The sequence below is a fragment of the Poecilia reticulata genome, linkage group LG14 (genome assembly GCF_000633615.1).
Source record: "Poecilia reticulata strain Guanapo linkage group LG14, Guppy_female_1.0+MT, whole genome shotgun sequence".
Taxonomy (NCBI): Eukaryota; Metazoa; Chordata; class Actinopteri; order Cyprinodontiformes; family Poeciliidae; genus Poecilia; species Poecilia reticulata.
The window spans coordinates 15,250,078-15,270,046 of record NC_024344.1 but is presented as its reverse complement, the minus strand read 5'-3'; the positions used below and the strand labels follow the sequence as shown (position 1 = coordinate 15,270,046).

The window sequence follows — 19,969 nt, the reverse complement described above, 5'->3', positions numbered from 1 at the left end:
TTGTTCTTTCCCATCAGAAACCCTCAAAGACAACAAAATAAGGAGTTATTTAGTTTTCCTTTTTGAAATGCAGAATATTAAATTGAAACACGAGCTGTTTTGTGGTCAAAACAGAAATTGGATTTTGTTGTTGTTTCATCTTCTTCTTTTTAGCTTTAAGCTAACAATAACATAAAACTGTCAAAGAGAAACAAAACCTTGGTCGGTTTTCCCATGTTTTGGTACCCTCATGATGTCACTGTTCATGTATTATAGAGGGAAGTACTGACTGGTCACATCCATCTCACACTGTTATTTATCATCAAAATGTTGCATACAACTTCATGCAGATGTTTATACTGAATAAAACATACAAAAAACGTTAAACACTGTATTCTGCGTGAGAAATGAAATCTATCAAGATGTCAGGAAGAGATATGTGGACCTCCATGAATCTACTTCATTCTTTTGAATGATAACCTCATGCCTGAAGGTGCCCGAATGTGCCATGTTTACCTGTTCAAACAAGTCCACTCAAGCATTAAAAAGAAGAAGAAATCAAACCACTGTGCTGTTCAGGGAACAAGAATCCCCAGTGTTTTGGTGCAAAATGAGTCTATCAGTCCGAGACTTTGTGAAGTCTGAAGCTGGCGAGAAAATTTCAACATCCAAAGTGAAACAAGTTCTGTACTTATATGAGCTGAAACACCACTCAGAGAGGAGGAGGCCATTAATCTGAAATCAGCATAAAAAGACAGATTACAGACTGCAAATGAAAAAAGCATCTTAATCTTTGCAGATGTATGCTGTGATGTGATGAAGCTAAATTTGAAGTGTGAAACCAGAATGACTATTAGCTTATTTGGAGGAAATGGGGGTGGGGAGGAGAGTTAGCAGGTTTTAAAACACCATTCAAACTGTAAGGTGCTCTTCACAAAATAAATGATACCATGAAGAAATTATAAAGCAAAATTTCAAGAGATCAGGCAAAGGCTGAGCACAACTGGCTCTTCTAGGTCTGGTCTAATAAATAAAATCAATATCTATTGATGGCTAAAGACACATAATGACTTTGAGAAAGTGTGAAATTAAAACGTTTCTTCGTGTGTTACATTGTTTCCCGTACTACTTCATCATTGCTAGTAAATCAATGAGAAAATGTATCAAAAAACCGCTAAATAATAGCAAATGTATTTTGTCTTTTCACTGCTGACCTAATTATACACCACTGATTAGAGTATAAGAGTGAAAACACCTCACTCGGGCTATTAATAATGAATAAATATGAATAAATTTGCTCACATATTATATATATATATATAATTTTTTTTTTTTTATGCATGTTTTACTCAGCATTTCATTGCTGGATGTTGTTATGAAGTAAAACTGAGATTTTCCGTAAAAACGTGCAATGCGCAAACGACGCGCGCACATCTGGAGGAGGACCTTCATGGAAAATTCATCTCTCGGTCTTCTCTCTGTGGACGGACGACGTCCACACACGCTGCGGGCAGCCTTACAGAGCAGAGCTGAGACCGAAGTGCGAAGCTTCAGTTCACACAGCACTTTCAGCATCTTACTTTACTCTTTTAAATCGCTTCGTGAGTCGTTTTTTCCAGCTTTTGACTGCAACGGAGCGGCTTTTGGCGCAGGGAAGCTGTGCAGTGTTGCTTCAACTGTCCGTCCGGAGTCGACAAAAGTTTCCTGCCACGTTTTGAAGCAACGTCGGTCCATTTTTTCCCCCCCAATAATTTTATCCTCTTTTGCAACTATCGTCGTTGTGTTTTGAGGGGAGTTTGGCGTTACTTTCCAGAACTTTGAATCTCTGGGAGGTAGTTTGCAGTCTCCAGAATGCTGCCGCAGCTGCTCAGCCTGGCCTGCTGTCTCTTCTGCTTGCACTCTGTCAACGCAAATGTACTAAAAGCTGAGGTAAGCGAAGCGGGGAAAATGTGATATATTCTCTTTAAACAGTGAATTGTTATATTTACAGGTACTGAGTTTTACTTTGGGATCTTGCACTCAGTGAGATTCGTGGTTTTGAATGTCGTCTCTGCTGAGCTGCTTTGTTCTGGGGAGGATAAGTGTGTGTGTATGTGTGTGAGGAGGGGTGTAATGGGTTTCATCTGTCAGACTGTATAAACTGGAGGCCTGGAAGTTGCTCTGAATTCACAACCAAGTGAACATGATACAGTCAAAATGGCAATCTCAAACTCAAGTTTAAGACTCTAGGCTGCAGTTTGGTTCCCCTTCAATAAGCCTAAATCTGTAATCTTTTGTGCAATGTTGCAAATGACTGACCATGGGCATCTGAGTGTCGCCAATCAGGCTCTCCAGGTTTATAACGTCACCAAGTAGAAACAAAGTTAAAAATACATTGTATTGTTGGGATTGTATGTATCTTTTCAGACTCAAATATCCAAATGTTTCAATTAGTTGGGTTTTTTTGGTAACACTTTATTTGAATAAGATAATAATGCATAAGACTGACACTTTTAATGCAAAGTTGTACATACATTAAAAGTCGATTTAAAAAGTCAACTTTGCATTGAAAGTGTTATTACTTACCAAATAATGCAAAGTTGGCCATTTAAATGGACTTTCAATGCAACTTTGAGTACAACTTTGCATTAAAGTGTCATTATTTACCGAATGACACTTCATGACAACAGTCATAGCCATTCATAAAGACTCCTTCATGTTCATATCTGAGGTTATGTCAGTATCATACACACCCCTTCAAATAAAGTTTGACCTTTTTGCACATTTTAATGCATAAATACAAAAGTTCACTGTAAATATGCAGCTTACATGTAACTGTAGTGGCAACAAGATGGATGGATGGATGGATGGATGGATGGATGGATGGATGGATGGATGGATGGGGGACCGTGAAAGTGGGTCAGCATCAGTGGAGGAGTATTTGGCAGCTGTTTCTGCAAAAATATGCAGCATTCAGCACAAATTAGACATAACATGTCATAACAATTTATCTCACAAACTAAACACTTCATTTGCTGGATATCCCCCAATTCCTCTGCCGCCCCCTCCTCCCCCCAAAAAAAACTTAAACACTCAGCATTACTGGACGTATTTACAAGAGGACGTGTTCCAGTTCCCGCTGGACACAGGATGCATGAAAAAGCCAACGGAGACTTTAGTCACTGACCGCAAGGTGCTGGGGTGTGAGTCAAGCCAGACGAGGTGGATAAGTCAGCCGGTTTACAAGAGGCCTGCAGCACACACACTGACACACTGATGAATATCTGTAAACACAGCGGGGGGAAACAGCGTGGCGCAGGTGCCCTGCACCAACGCAGCTCCTCTGATAACGCCTGAGGGAATGTGTTTTTGTTTTGTTTTTTTCTTTTCTTTTTCAAGCACCTTTCAGATGAAAATGGAGTTTGTTGTTTGCAGATGCTGCTTCACTCGGTGTTGATGCAGAATGAAGACAAGCTTTAATTATGGCTTTTAGGATTACGTCATTGCACAAAACCCGTAATCAAAAGTTAGATGCGTTCCTGTTTGGGTTGGACCGAACGACGACGACGTAAAAATTCAGCTAAAATAAATGTTCAGCTGAAGGGAAGTGATGCTCTCCCTTTTTGTTACTGTTTTTGAAGGAACTAATTTCTTAATCTAGACTTAAGGAGAAAAAAAAAAGCTGAAGCGGCAGAAAAGATGTGTGATTTATCTGTGTTTCTCAACATCAGACGTTCCCTCTCTGACTTCATTGTGACGAGCAGACGAGCTTAATCCATGCCGAGTGAAAGGAGGAGCCCCACCACGAGAGAGAGCAGACTTTTAAGATTCTCAGAAAAAAAAAAAAGGCTTCTCCAGCCAGCATCTGTTTTCATTCACCCTTTTTGCCTTTGTAAGCTTTCTCGACTTTAAATAAAATGCTTAGTTGGGGCTGGTGAGCAAAGGAAGTGGTCAGTCGTGAAAACAACACGTCTTACACGGCAGGAACTTTACTTTCTTTCAAAAAAAAGAGAGATTTTGAGATTTCTTATTAGCATTTGGAGACACGTGTTACGACCCCAGCTTGGGATCAGAGATTTGTTTAAACCACATCTGGACCGGGTTGCTTTTATCACAACTGGTGATGTAGCATGAAAGAAAAACTTTGCTCAGGGCCTGATGCCTGCTGATTTGACAGGCAGCTGCTGTCACTTTGTGGAAATAATCATCTGGAGCTGGCCTAATTGGAAACCGATGCAGTTCAAGGAAGAGACGTCTATCTTGGAGTTGCTAATGGGGAAAAAAAAAAAAAAAAGGTCCAGCTTGGTGTTACAGGAAACATGAAAGAAATCTCTAGAAGTTCATTATTGGATGATTTTTGATCAAAAGCTGCATTCAAGAGGGTATTTTGGGGTTCAGGTTCTCAGCTGGTTAGATTTGCATCAGTTGTCCAGATGTGCTGACGCAGTGTTTGGCCTAAATGAACACAAATATAATTTAATGCACAAGAAGTTTATGCACAAGTGAGTCCTAATTGGAAAATAAAAAAAATATCCATCCATTGCTTCAGTTTCTAGAATAACACAATGCTTTTATAAGGACTTGTTTAACGATAAGTGTCTGTTAACACAGCTTTTAAATTTATCTCTTAATAATCCTAGAAATTTAATTAGCAATATATTAACTTCTCTAGATTGCCTCTTCTTTCCACAGATTGTGGTTCTGAACTCAGAGTATTTAAATTAAGTCGGAGCAAACTTATACTGATAGATATTGTTTATTGCAGAAATATGACCGTGTTTACTTACAGACCGTGAGTAAATTATAGAAAATTACTTTAAATCACAGCTTGTAGAAGCAGATTGGATGGTTTCTGTTGGGATGGTTTTCCCTTTGCTAAATAATAATCAAGTCAACTGAACACATTTATGTCATGATTTCACTCACTTCTTCTTTCTGTTCCTTTATTAAGATTTTACTGACCAAAAGAAAATGGCCGACGTATCATAGAAAGTTCTATTTTTGGCATTTTTCATACGACAACATAAAAAAAACAACCTAGAAATAAAACACAGATCATTTCAAATGAAGTTTTATGAAACCAGTACTGATATGTAAATACTCACTTCCATGTGTTTAAATACATATTGGCGGCATTTTTTAGCGAAAAGCTTATTAAACATTCTAGCTGTCGGTATTAGCAGTAATGCAGTATGAGTTATTTGTATTTATTATGTGATGATGAAATGCCATAAAGTACCTAGAGGTGAATCACACTGAGGGGAAACTCCTAACAGCTCACATCTTGTTTTTATTTCTCCTTATGTCTTTTTTTATTTAACCAGGAAAGACAGAGAGAATTTCAAAATCAAATTTACATAATCAAAAAAGAACCACTCAAACAGCAACACACAAAGTTACACATCTTCAAATGGTGTTAAACTGTAAGCAAAACTTTAAAAGTACAGCCGTTTGTTTACAGAACAATCAAATTAATCAGCAGTCAAATCTAAGACTATTTGAATTCCTTTCAATCTGCTTTAAATGCTGCTGATTTTGGAATATTTTTGAATATTTGTCAGTAGGAAGAGTTTTTGTGAATATGGTGAAAATGAAGAATGTTGAATATTAGATATAAGACGTGAAGGATCACTTTAGAAAAGGCGATACGCCAATTACTGGCACCAACAAAGCAGACTATCCAATGCTAGCATACAAAATATCGACAACTGTTGGTAGATGTAATATTCAAAGAGTTTGAGTTGTTTTCATTTCTTCATCCATACGTCATCTATGCTCTCTACCTCCAGTGATCATTGGTTTTCCATCTCATGGCAACATGGAGACACATAAACATGCAGACAAACCTGGGAACAACTTAGACTATTCAATTTCAGTCTTTGTTGGAGGAAACCAGAAAACTCAGACATGCACAGTGAGAACATGCTAACTCCATTAATCATAGCTTAAAAAGTAAATAAAAACCAGTAATTGTATTTCTTTCTTTTTTTTAAGTATTAAATGCAGCATTTGTGTGAAAAGGTCAGAAACCGTTTTCTGGATGCTGCTCATTAAACTGACCTTTTGTGGTATTTTTAATGTTTCCAGTTGCACATTATGTGGAATAAATCGTCAAGCAGACCAAACTATTTGACCAGCTTGACCAGGATATATATATGCATATATATAAACTGGAAACCATGTTGGATGGTGTTGATGTGAGCGCTAACTAGCCGAACGATGCCAAGAAACGAGGGTAATATAAAAGTCGGGCACTCATGAGCTGAATTCTGTGGTTTTTTTCCACTGGCACGGAGAGAAGGGAACAACTGACTCAGTTTAAACACTAATCCCGACTCCTCCGTCTCTGTCCACTCTTCCTTAAAATACTTTTACTTCTGCTTCTTTCCGCTTTTAATCTGTTTTTTTTTATCAGCTTTTCCTTGTCTGTGCATGTTTTCTCGACATTTAGAAAAAGAAAAAAAGAAAGCTTAGAAGCCTCTGACTAATCTCCATCTCATTTCCAGTTGTATTCTCATGGTTCCTGTTGCACATATGGCGACCTCCCACATGTCGCCGTTTTCAGAAATACCTATAAAAGTGCTTGGGATTTTTTTGATTCATCACGTCCATAGGGCCTGCAGGAACTTGTGGTTGACTTGGTTTTATTTTGATTCAGGAAAACAAACCTATCTCATAAGAATGTGAGTAATTTTGTAAAGCGGCGTAGCGCCCGCCTACAGGTCCTGTGATGGGTGACAGCCAGCTGGGGAATAACGTTTGTCATGCACGGCATCATGGTCACAACACCACTTTGATGGTTCAGGGTTGATGTTTTTTTTTTTTAACTTTTTTCTTTTTTAATTGTAGACCTGTTAGAAACATCCAGCTTGCTTGAGAAATGCCATACTGCAGTGGAACGACATTGGTTTATTGCACTGATAAATGCTTCACATGGGGCAAATGTTTGTTGGTACTTTTGTAGCAAAAAAGTTTTAGATTTTTTTTCTGTCATAAAATGTTGCTGAAGTACTCTGAATAAATATTAATAACAGATAGAGAACTTGCAGTAAAGCAGAGCCCAGTGGAAGTTAGCCTGTTAGCAGCTAACGTGGCATCACAAGCAAAATAACGACGACAGTAATCAGTATCAGATTTACATTGAATTATTACTTTAAGTAAAAGAATCACAATGACATATAGTAAAGTTCAAAAGTCTTACATAATTGATTTTATGTAGAACAGAAAAGCAACAGTTGTTCTCTATTTAAACTGATTATTATGTTTATTATAATGCTTTCCATATTATCATTTGTTACTTAGGCTAAAGCAAAATCATTCAAAAAATGTAATTTAAATTTGATACATTTTTAGGACTCGCAACAAACGTCTAAAGGTACTTATACAAAAAAGCAAACAAAAAAATCTAATTCATGTACAGAAATATGTTTTTCATTCAGATCAATTACGCAGAAAAAGTCAATTTCTTAGATTCGAGAGCTGATTGTTATAAAACAATCTAATAACACTAAGTTCAGTCAAGTCGCTGATCAGCATGTGGTGACAATCAATAGTTCCTTTCATGCTTTCACTAACCTAACACCAAACTCTTAAATTTAGTATTAATTTTTAAGTGTCTATTGAATGAAATCTTGGGTATATTTTATATGCAGCAACTAATATTCCCCTGCTTAGTAGCTCTCTTAGGTTGCCAACTGTAGATTAAAAACTATATTACCTTGGTTAGAATGATGCTTTGCTTCGCTCTCCTTTAGTTTCCAAGCAATGACTGGTTGTATTATCTGAGTTCGGAAGTATTTTCAAACAACCAAATTTGACCTTTTTTGGGAAATAAACTGAAAACCTTTCATTAACCAGTTGTTGGGGAGTGTGTGTGGACAGGTGGGAGGAGCCCACCTTTCTGGAGCCCACCTGATGCAGAAAGGTGGAGGAGCCCACCTTTCTGCATCATCATTTGCTCTGAATCTTGAACTTCATAAAACCGTGGAGCGCCTTGATAGTGAAAACCAGCCAGGACCTGCTTATGGTTGGTCGTGATATATTTAGGCAAGGGGAAAACATGGTGATTTAAATAATAAACCCCTTGTATTGATTTTATAACTGAGACAAATATAACTATACTGTTTGGCCAACAAGTGTTGGGTGACTGAATCCAGTTCTCAAAGGTTTTAGAAATGATTCTGCTCCAATCCAGCTGGTTCTTCCAACTGAACTACCTCTTTCCCACATCAACAAGTTTTTCAAAGGTCTGGTAATAAACCATTGGATTAATTTAGTTCTGCTACACCAAATAAACATATAAAACATGCAGGACACCAATATGGTAGACTGGTATTGGACACCACTTTCTAAAACAGACAAACAGTTATGCCGTTTTTGGTCCACACCCTACAATTACTCATCTTGCAAAAGCGTAAGGAAGCAAACATAGCATGTTTTGCATGAAACAGATCAAAAATAGGCTTTTTTAAAAATTAAAAACAACCTGTAAAAGTCACCAGATTTTATTTTCTTACCCTTTACAGCTTGTATTTTGTGTTCTGTCTTACAAGAAAATATGCACACATTCCTTAACAATTCAATCCAAATTACATTTTCTACCTTTCCATTGATTCTTTCCTATCTTCTATTTTGCACCATTACTTTTTTTGTGCATTGTTGCTGCTGTGATCCAGATGATTCTGAATTATTCTTCCTAGAATACGGCGGTTTTACAGGATCTATACATAACGTGGCTGTTTGACTTTTAGCATCTGCTCATCAGACTGGTCTTTTGCCGCTGGTGCATTATATATATCTAGACCACACGTCAGAGTAAGACCCGGCGTTGTGTTTACCAAACTAGCAGCCAGCCCTTTGACCACACATGGTCGTGTAGTAAGCTATCTGGCCAACAATGGCCGCCATGTAGAAGCGTGGATAAATAGGAGCTTTGATGGAGGCTGCTGGGAGTTCCAGAGCAGGGGAGAGGGGGGCATGCTGGGATACCTGGAAGGCCAGTCGGAGGTGGCGGCGGTGTGCAGAGTAGTTTGGGAGCAGTGGAGAGAAGTGGAGGTCTTGATGGTTTGTGGGAAGGGTGTTTTTATAGAAGCAGACACGTCATCAGACTGGAGCCACAGGGCACACTAGGTGCAGTCAGCCTGGAGACAGAGAAAGTAAACTTGCGAGAGTCAGTGGATGAAATAAATTCACTAGGTGCTTAAATAATCCCGAGAAATCCCGGAGAACTTGTTAGACCGAGTGAGGAGAGATGGAGAGAAGGGGGATTAGGTGCCCCTCTGCAGCCCGTCATAAATGAACCTTGTTCTCTGGTTCACCACATGACTAACAGTGGCTGTGTGTGCACAGGTTGTGTACTCTACGGCCTGGTAGTCCGAGTCGGTTTCTACATTTCCATCCTCCTGCTTCGCCTTCCTTGTTTTCTGGAGATGGGCCTGAAGAGAAAAGCGGCACATATGGTGGAAAAAGAGAGATAGTTGAGGTTTAGAGGACGCTAAAGAAGGAATCCGTTGGAGTAGCACCAGATAATTTGTGGGTAAAGACGCAAATGGGTGTCAACTCTTCGGAAAAATCTGACTATATTGGAAGAGCGACCTAGTCAGAATCAAAGTGTTGATAGCACTTATGCCTTACAGATGCTCTCCATCCAATCTGACTGAGATTGTAATATTTTTCAAAGAAGAACGAGGAAAACATTTCTGTCTCTTGACGTACAAAACCGATAGAGTTACCCCAGCAGACTTGGAGCTGTAACTAGAGCAAAAGGTGGCTCTACATCTATATCATTTAGATAAATATTAAAATATATATCTTCTATCGACAGACAGACATTTTCTTTCCCCGCACCAGAAATATGTGAGTCTATGTAGTTACTTGTAGTTTTTCAGTACTTTTCTGAATGGCTGCTCTGTTAGCCAAGCAGCTACATTTTGTTGCCAAATTCACTGCTGTCTTTGTGCGATGACAACAAAGTGTAATTCTCTAGTCTAGTTTGTAGCTGGTGGATGTTGAAAGAGCTTGCATTGTTGTTAGCATCTTTAGCCTAGCTGAATATGTCCTACTGACATATTTCCCTCAACAAACCCTCTTTAAACCCTTTGTTTTACTTTTAGGAGAAAGTTAGATACAATATATCACTCTGAGACTTTAACATTTGACAAAAGAAAAGGGTGAATTAGCCTAGCTGTCCATGACCTGCTCTCATGCAAAGCTAACTGTGTCTTGACTGATCCAGAAGTTGGATAAATTACATGTCTTTGAATGTTAAATTCTCTTCTTTTTTGACAGTGTATTGGTAGACCACCAGCTGTAAACGATGGAAAGAGAGGGCTAACCATTTAATGTGCTAACACAAATAGTTGTGGTTTTGGCTGACACGTCGACAGAGGACAGCAGACAAAGATGGTAGTTGGTAGAGCTGCAAGTCAAGCTTTGAAGAACCCAAATGTTGCTGAAATGTTACTTTTTCCATCATCGGAGCGGCCAGTTGTCTTTGGCAACGATTGTCTAGACAGGTTTCTGGGTCATTGTGACTAAAATGACAGTGTTTACAGAGTGTGTGTCTAATTTGGCCCTAGTTCTTCTGTCTCGCTCTAACCCACAATAAAGTTTCCCTCAACGAGTTCAGCATCCATCACAGGGACATTTTAGGGGCTGGTTTCGCTTTAAAGGGTTTGTAAACGGGGTAATGAATCACAAGAAAGGAGTACGATTGTGAATTTAGCATAGTTAATATGCTGGCGTTGGTTAACCAGTTATTTCAACACAGAGACACAAACACTTTGTTTCCCAGCATCTTCATAATGTTCGTCTGAGCCAAGAGAAGCAGGTCCAGACAAACTCTGAGAACCGAGGGAGATCAGACAGATGCCCACGCTTCTCACTTATGAGGCCCAGCCCTTCTGTTTTCTGCAAAATCACATAATTGCTGCATTTCATGGGTTTCATTTAAGAGACGATTAATCAAAAAATGGCAAAAACATTTAAAACAAACACTATAGCCTGGTGTTGTATTTGTATCAATGTTATCAGCTTATTTTCAGCACTTTTTGACTTCAGTTTCCAAATGTTATATTGTGTTTATTTTATGTGAACATTTATAGTGACACGCGCCAGCCTACGTTTTGCTTTTACACTTTGAAATAATTAAAACTCTGCTGATTCAGCATTGCTTAAAAGACTTGGATATGCCTGCTTTGTCTGCCATTATCTGTGTTTTGAAGTTGTTTAAAGTTAAAAGTTGACTGCTAATATTCAAAAATCACACCGTCGCCATATGTATGGCAACATTAACCATTTATCATGTTAAATACCCAGCAAGAGGAAACAGACAACTTCTTCAAGTTGGGAACATCAACGTTTCGTAAAAGAAGTCATGTTAAACTGGATCCTAAATGTGTTATATTCCAGGGTTACTGTACTGTATGTGTTATCACTTTAAGATGTTTTCATATTTAATTGTCAAAGTCCCTGTGATACGATCTGTGAGACATTTCCACATCCACATAAAATATTCATAGAATGAATAAAGAGTTGCCTTTAAATAAATGTGCAAATGTAAGTTTTTTTCTCCTTTTTTCTTCTTTAATGTCGCACTTAAATGTTTCAGATTGTAAAACTCAGCCTCATTTATGTGTGAACAGCCCTTTCAACGTCATGCCACATCGTCTCAATCAGATTTAAGTCCAGACTTTGACTAGGTCACTACTAAAAGTTGCTCTATTTCTGGGACTTTCCTAAAGCAGACTCGCTGGTTTGCTTTGGATAATCTTCATCATAAAAAACGGCAATTGAGTTTAAGGTCACAAACTGATGTTTATCCTTCGGGATTCTCCAACAAAAAGCAGAATTTGTTGTTCAAATAGTTGTAGAAAGTTCTTCAGGTCCTGAAGCAGTAAGCAGAATACAGATCATCACCTCTGCTCTGTTTCACCTTCAGAATTATGAAATTCTGTCACTTTTACTTGACCAGAAACAAACCTTTCAAAAAGACCCCCATGCGTGTGTGTTTGTTTTGGTCAGCAGAGGCTTTGGCCTCAGAAACCTCCCATTTTGGCTCAGCCTCTCTGCCTTATTGTTGAAACAGGAACACTGACTGTAACTGAGGCTGCGGGACTTCAGATGTTGTTTTGGTACGTTTTCAACCTTCTGGACTCTCATTGAGTTTTTCCTGTCAGACCGGTCACTCACATCAACGTCTCACATGTTTCCATCTGTTCACAGTGGCGTCACATAGCTGTAGAAATTACATCATAACCCCCGATAGGCGGACCGACATCTTGTCTTGATTATTTATAGGCCGAATACAATGTGTTGCCTTTTAAGGCTTTTTGGTCTCCTTCGTTTTGTCAGACAGATTTTATTTAAGTGATTTCTTGAGTCATGTCCGATGTGACTCTGTGTTGCTCTGTGATGGACTGGTGACCTTTCACCCTGCCAGTGATCACTGGAGACAGGCAGCTACCTCGGATGGATGGATGGTTTCTTAATTCTGGGTGTAGCTAGTAAAATTTTATTTAAAAAAAAAACAGTTAATTCATGATTTAACAAGGGACTCAAACACAAGTTGAGGTATTTATGTTCAGCCAACAGGAAAGGCAATTTATTTTCTGCTCATATGTGTCATTCACTTCCCCTTTCTTCTTTTGTGTACGCTGCCACCACAAGTGAATTCCCCCACTGTGGGATCAATAAGATAACTCTACATTTGTAACGTAAGGAGATGCACAGGATTTTGTCTTATCAGTGCTGATGTCTCACTTTCTCAGGCGTGGCTGCAGAAGTATGGCTACCTGCCTCCAGGTGACGTCAGAGCCCAGGCCATCCGCTCGCCGCAGTCGATTGAGACGGCGATCTCAGCCATGCAGAGGTTTTACGGACTGACCGTCACTGGGACCATAGATACCAACACGCTAGAGTGAGTTCTGAGTCTGAACACTTAGTCATTCAGAGAAATGTTGAGGGGTTTTTTTAAAGTCCTATTATATTTTATGCTATAGGGCTTTTTATTTTTTGTTTTGAAATGATAAATAGCTATTTTCTGCATTTCAAATAGCAAGAAATGTAACTATAAAGAGTTTTTCTCTTCTTCTTTTTAGTTAAAGAGATATTGCTCCTGATTTTAAACCCAGCTGTAACATTTTTCGCGCTGTTTCCAGAGCAATGAGTCGGCCGCGGTGTGGCGTCCCGGACAAGTTCGGGCCAGAGCTGAAAACCAACCTGAGGAGGAAGAGATACGCCAGGCAAGGTCTGAAGTGGGACAAGTCTGAGGTCACCTTCAGGTCAGAACTCGTTATCTTCTCCTTTATTAACTGTCTTTGGTGCAAACGAAGACGATCTAACAGCTTTCATTAAACATTTTCAAGTCTGTGATCTGTTAGTTGTGCCAGGTTTGTTCTTAAATGGTCTTTCTTCCGTTCTCCCTCGGCAGCATAGAGAACTACACCCCCAAAGTGGGCGAGAGAGCCACGCAGGACGCCATCCGAAAGGCTTTCAAGGTTTGGGAGAGCGCCATCCCGCTCACCTTCAGAGAGATTCCCTTCAGCCAGATCAGAGGGAAGGTCGACAAGTACGCCGACATCATGCTGTCCTTCGCCGACGGATTTCACGGCGACAGCACCCCGTTCGATGGGGAGGGCGGCTTCCTGGCACACGCTTACTTCCCCGGTAACGGCATCGGGGGAGACACACACTTTGACCTGGCTGAGCCATGGACCACCGGCACCGTGGATCAGGGAGGTAAGATGAAAACGATGATCTGCTGCTGTAAAAACTTAATCTACCCTTGCATTTCTGACCTTTTGTCTTTCTGTCTCTCTGCAGGAAATGATGTTTTCCTGGTGGCGGTCCACGAACTGGGCCACGCTCTGGGTCTGGAGCACTCTGACGACCCTTCAGCCATCATGGCCCCCTTCTACCAGTGGTTCGAAACTGAAAACTTCCAGCTGCCGGACGATGACCGCCGCGGCATCCAGGCTATTTATGGTTGGTGGTTTACTTCCAGGATGATCTGCTGATGAGTTAATAATGAGGATATTAAAATAAAACACTTTCCGGGTTCAGCCTGGGATTTGATTTCAGTATTTTCCTGGTCTGGAGAAAGGAAGAAAAAAAAGGAGTATGGAAAATATTTGTGTTTGCAGACTGCATTCCAAAGACAGTTTTATAACTTCCCTGAGTCATTTCTTCCTAATTTTCTAATTTGTTCGTTATTTATTGAACTTCTTCTTTCCTTGTTTTCATCTTCACTAGTGTTGTTAACAATTTGTAAACAGCCTGCTCAGGTCCCGTCTTGTGTTCTTTGTTCCTTGACATTTCTAACTTCTTTCGTTGTGTGATTCTCTCCTTAAATTGATCCAACTTTCTGTCGCTGTCCTTTCTTTCTTTTCCCTTATTTTTCCTTCCTTGCTCCTTCCACGTCTCCTTTCTTACTTTACTTCATTCCTTAAGTTCTTCTTGTCGGTCATGTTTCACATAAAACCAGCCTTGTGTATAAATATCTTCCCACCAAACCAACCATTTCTCATTTCTCTCTAAATCTCCCCTTCAGGTTCCAAATCCGGCGTTCCCCCTCCTCCTCCTCGTCCCACAAAGCCGTCCAAGCCTGACAGGCCCGACGAAGGCCCCGATATATGCGAGGGACACTTTGACACCATCGCCATCCTGAGAGGGGAAAAGTTTGTCTTCAAGGTACAGGAAGTGAAGTCATTGCCTTGCAACCTCAAAGTGCATCAGCTCGTTTATTCTGTTTTATTTTTAGGCTTTAATCGCCATCGAAGCAACAGTATTATCATCCTGTTTGATGATAGAAGAGGTAAAAGTGAACCTTTGTGCCTTTGTTTGCAGGACAAGTGGTTTTGGCGTCTGCGTAACGACAAGGTCTTATCCGGCTACCCCAGGCCAGCTGGTCAGTTCTGGAAGGGACTTCCTTCAAACATCAATGCCGCGTACGAGAGGAATGATGGGAAATTTGTCTTCTTTAAGGGTACGTTCCTACTAAGATTGGGGATAAGTTTACCTCTGCTGCTGTCATTGCGAGTTTGTTAATTGTGTCATCGTTACATTTATGTCCAGGTGAGAGATACTGGGTTTACAGCGAGTCCACCTTGGAGAAGGGTTATCCGAAGAGCATCAAAGACCTGGGCGCCGGCCTTCCCAAAGACAAGATTGACGCCGCTCTCTTCTACACGCCAACAGGACAGACGTACTTCTTCAAGGGGACTCAGTGAGTTTTGCTTCTGTTGAACTTAAGATGAAGTTTCGCTAAGCTCAGGATCCCTCATTTCCTCTTTTTGAACATATCTTTTGTATATTGGTACAGACGTATCGCCCTCCCTGGTTAAGTTGTTGATGAATTGATCTTTTTTTTTAACAGCTGCTTAAAATTCTTGAAATAAAATTTTTTGACAAAATCCCTCCACACATTATTGACACACCGAAGAATCCCTTTAAAGTGAAATGTAGCTAAATAATGTTGACCTTTCTTTAGGTAGGAGCATTGAATTGGTATTTCATGTTTTAGGCTAGATTAAGTAATAAAATGGTTATTAGAAAGCTGCAGCAATGAAAGGCATATTAACGAATATGACGGTCGTATTTGTTAATATGGTCATATTAACAAATACGAATATGATGGTCATATTCGTATTAACCATCATATTCGTATGGTTAATACGAATATGATGGTATTCGTATTAACCATCATATTTTCTACCATCACAAACATAAATGACTAACTCGTAATGTAATGAAAACTTGGCTTTTTGAGCTTTTCATGGTGGATTCAAAAACCTGTGAGTCTGTTTCCTTCCCCAAGACCCAATCAGGGCAAAACTCTTCACAAACGTTTTGAAACACAAAGATATTTTCTAAAATAAATAAATAAAATAAAATCACCTGGTTCTCCATTCAAATGTGTTGGTCATTTCGCATGATAAAGATCAAAAACACATGGATAAAATCAACACCGAAAAAGTTCACCAGACTCAAAGTTAATCTTTGGGATGATATTTAGCTGACTGCAATATACATTTTTGCCACTAGATGTCCCATTACTTCTTTCAAACTCCTATAATCTTAAAAACAACTGTTGCTTTCTTAAATGTGCTATTTCTTTACATCGTAGCGGTTGTTTCTGTTTACGTTGATAACATGTTGTTTCCATCACATGTAGGTACTACCGGTTCAACGAACAGACTCGCAAAGTGCACAGCGACTATCCAAAGCCCATCAGCAAGTGGAGCGGAGCCCCAGACAACATTAAAGCTACATTCATGAGTGAAGATGGATGTGAGTGCTCCTATTTACTGTCCATGCATGAGCAAAATATGACGACACTGTAATTCATTTGAACAATTTCCTTCTTTTCACAACTGAGTGAAAATATGACGACATTGTAATTCATTTGAACAATTTCCTTCTTTTCACAACTGAGTATGGAAATTAAGATTTGTCCTCTTCTGTGTCGTCTGTTCCTCCAGCTTACACTTACTTCTACAAGGCCAACAAGTACTGGAAGTTCAACAACCAGCACATGAAGGTGGAGTCCGGCTACCCCAAGTCGGTGCTGCGCGACTGGATGGGCTGCGACAGCGAGGAGCCCAAGAAGGGTCGGACGGTGATCATCATCGAGGAGACGGAGGGCGGCTCCTGGGTGGCGGGCGTGGTCATCCCCCTCCTCCTGCTGGTGCTGGTGCTGCTCACGCTGGGAGCGCTTTTGTTCTTTAGGAAGTACGGCACGCCCCGACGCCTCCTCTACTGTCAGAGATCGCTGCTGGACAAGGTGTAGACGGCGCGGCGGGGGGGCTGACAGACAGACAGACTGCACAAAGAGGGACAGAGCGACGGAACGGGAGGAGTCCGAAGGAACCGAGAGCGCACCGAGGATCGGGGAGGAGAACGATGCAACTGTGGGGAAAGAGAGACCGACTGGGGGCGTCGAAGGGGAGACGACATGTTGGGAGGTTTGTAAGTGCCACAAAAAGAAAAAAAAAGAAAAAAATACGCCCATGAAACTGAAATCAGGAAAAGGTCTATTTGTATTTTAACTATTTACATGTTCTGTTTGTGTTGAGAAACTCAGACCTGCATTCATAAGGGAAACGATCAAAGACCCATTCCTTCATTTTTATCTTGACGACTCCAGCTGAACTGCTGCCTGATTCTTCTAACTTTCAATTTACTTTTGTTTCTGTTCAACTTTCCTCAGAGATTAAACATCTGGACATTGTTTTCCTTCAGGTTCTGCAACGAAACATTTTATCTTCACACTGTTGCTTTAAAGTTAATGCTAAAAGGCTTAAAATGAGACAGTTAGTACAAAATCAGCACAAAAAATACTTTAGTTAGTAAATATTCTTCATGCAATTAGATTCAGAAGTACAGCTGAAACCAGATATTTACAAACACTATATAAAATTAAAGTGGGAAATTTTTTGTTTCTTTAAGGTTTTTTGCTGTTCACTTGTTACATTTCAGAAGATTAAGTACATTTTCTTAGGATTTGGTTGGACTGTCGTTCGAAATGTAGGGCTTGCTTCTCCCAATAGTTTGCTATAATTTTGTCCCATTCCTCCTGACTGAACCAGTTCAGCTGAATCAGGTGGATCACATCTCCAAAAACTAACTTAACTTAACTTAAAGCCACGTTGAAGCTAAATTAGCGCTAAGATTTGAAGCCAGAAACTTTCATCAAACTTTAAATTCCTGACTGATGTGTCTAGAGATATTTCTTCAATCTTCTTCATCACTGATCGGACTTTCATCCCACCGGATTAACAGCCAAGATTTCTCTTTATTCCATAAATATTATCTGACTTAAGACAGGACAGCTTTCATTTCAGGCATTAAAAATTATATGTTTTCAAGGCTGTTATAAATATCTGGCTTCAACTGTATCTGATCCAAAATTTAAGTGTAAGTTTTCCAACAATTAATGTTTTAAAGAAGAAGCTTTGCTAAAAAAAAGAAGGTACTAAAATAGTTTTTGTTTGAGTTTTTTGGTACTGATGTGTTTTTATCACTCTGTTCTCTTTTTACTGATTAAAAATGCTCTTTTATTATTACCATTGTGATAAATATTATTATTTGTAAAGATTGGTGGGTTTGATGGAGTTGTGTGTAGCAGCTTATCACTTATGGTTGGTATTAACTTATGCAGACTTGAACTTTTGTAATCAGTCGGTCAGACTTCATACGAGATGCTGGAGAAATGGAACAAATCCAGAAAACAAAATGTCTAAAAAAAAAATTAAAATAAAACAGTTCAGGAATTTTTCTTTACTTCTGTAAATTGTAAAAATCTATTTCAAACTTCAGGCATTAAAATGTGCATTAAAACAGACTCAGTGCAAGCAGTCAGACGGAAAATTGATTTTCAAATGTGATGCTTTAACTTGAAAATCCAGTGCTTTATTCTTAAACATGAGCTGATAATGGTTTCCACAATACGGTGCAATTTTTTATTTTTATTTTTTTCATTTTAAATTGTCATTATAAATATGATTATTATTATTATTGTTGTTGATTGGGAAAGTCCGGTTTGTTTTATGTGTTGTCATTAGGAGTCCTGCTGGACAGAGGCGTTACCATGACAATGAGGGAAATGAAGCCCAGCTTCCAATCAGATCAGAGAAATGAGAGTTCAGACAGATTTCAAAGACGATCCTGGTTACGAACATAAATTCCGATGGTGCTCAGTGATCAATGACGATGATAATGGTAATGATATTTACAGTGATGATCTTATAAATAAAACGGAATGAGATTTTTCAACTTGTCTGTTTTTGTGTATTGTTTTTTTTTTTGTTAGATAAAAAATAAACAACTTTTCATAGCACAAAACAAATAAAAAAACAAACTTTGGGGAATGACATCATCTCTGGTTTGTCTGTTTTTTTGTTAGATAAAAATAAACTACTTTTTAATAGTACAAAACAAACAAAAAGCAAACTTTGGGGAATGACATCAGCCCTGGTTCGTTTCGCTCCTGATTTTGAGATCAACATCTGCTGTTTTTCTCAGCTGCTTTCCCAGCTGGGGACGTTTCGCGCTCCGCCCAGATCATTTATCTGCTTCAGACCGCTGCGGTCAGAGAAATAATGGACAGCATAAAGAAAGGGAAACGGCACGGGAAAGGTCGATTTTGTTTTTATTCAGCTTCCTTTTTTTAATTCCAAGGAAACGGAGCCAATGAAAGGACTGAGGAATAAAAGAGCAGATTTCCAGAAAACCAGCAGATTTCACTTTCAATGTGAATGGATCCACTTAAAAAAATAAAGAGCCCACTGCACTGAACCCCATTAAAAACCTCCTGGTTATTCCAAACAATTCTGATTTCTGAACTCTTCCTGAGTTAAAACATTAGTATTGTTGTTTCTAAATGAATATCAACCTGGGGTTTTTTTTTTTTTCGTTATTTGAGATCTGAAAGCACTGCATCTTTTTTGTTATTTCAACCATTTCTCATTTTCTGCTAATAAATACTAAATCATTGGTTGGAATTTCAGAGACATGTTGTCAGTAGTTCATAGAATAAAAGAACAAAGTTCATTTCACTCAAACACAGAGAGTAAAATCAGAGAAACTGAACATTTTCCAGAGCTGTAAATACCCATGAAAACTTCCCAGATAGTTTATCATTCATTCCTATACGGTTATTAAGGACAACCATGTTTACTTTGTTTAAATAGAAATGTGTTTATAAAACATAAAAAGAGAGACATTCACTTAAATCATCTTCACTGTTTTTAATCTGCCCCCTTAACTTTTCCAAAAAGTTAACTCATTTACTTAAAACAAATAAAAATGTTGTGTCTGCTGATGTAACTATGTTGGTTGGTTGATTTGATTTTAAATTACTTCTAATGCAGTTTCAACATTATTTACAATACTTTAACTTAGGAGTCAAGGAGAGAAAAAAAGTAGTTCACATCCTTCACGTAGAGATCAACCTGGGGAAAAACTACAAAGGGTCAAAAGGTGAACGGTTCAGTAGCGGCTGCGTGTGGCAACA

The 19,969-nt window shown here is 39.1% G+C and overlaps 1 protein-coding gene across 1 annotated transcript; it reads left to right on the top strand.

The window, feature by feature from the left end:
* Positions 1-1,434: 1,434 nt before the first annotated feature.
* mmp14a (matrix metallopeptidase 14a (membrane-inserted)) lies at positions 1,435-18,733 on the top strand. The gene is made up of 10 exons (XM_008428004.2): positions 1,435-1,908; positions 12,726-12,874; positions 13,116-13,238; positions 13,388-13,695; positions 13,780-13,941; positions 14,507-14,646; positions 14,803-14,941; positions 15,031-15,181; positions 16,130-16,245; positions 16,437-18,733. Exons 1-10 carry the CDS (start codon positions 1,831-1,833, stop codon positions 16,742-16,744), a joined length of 1,674 nt encoding a protein of 557 aa, XP_008426226.1. The 5' UTR covers positions 1,435-1,830; the 3' UTR covers positions 16,745-18,733.
* The last annotated feature ends 1,236 nt before the right edge of the window (positions 18,734-19,969 follow it).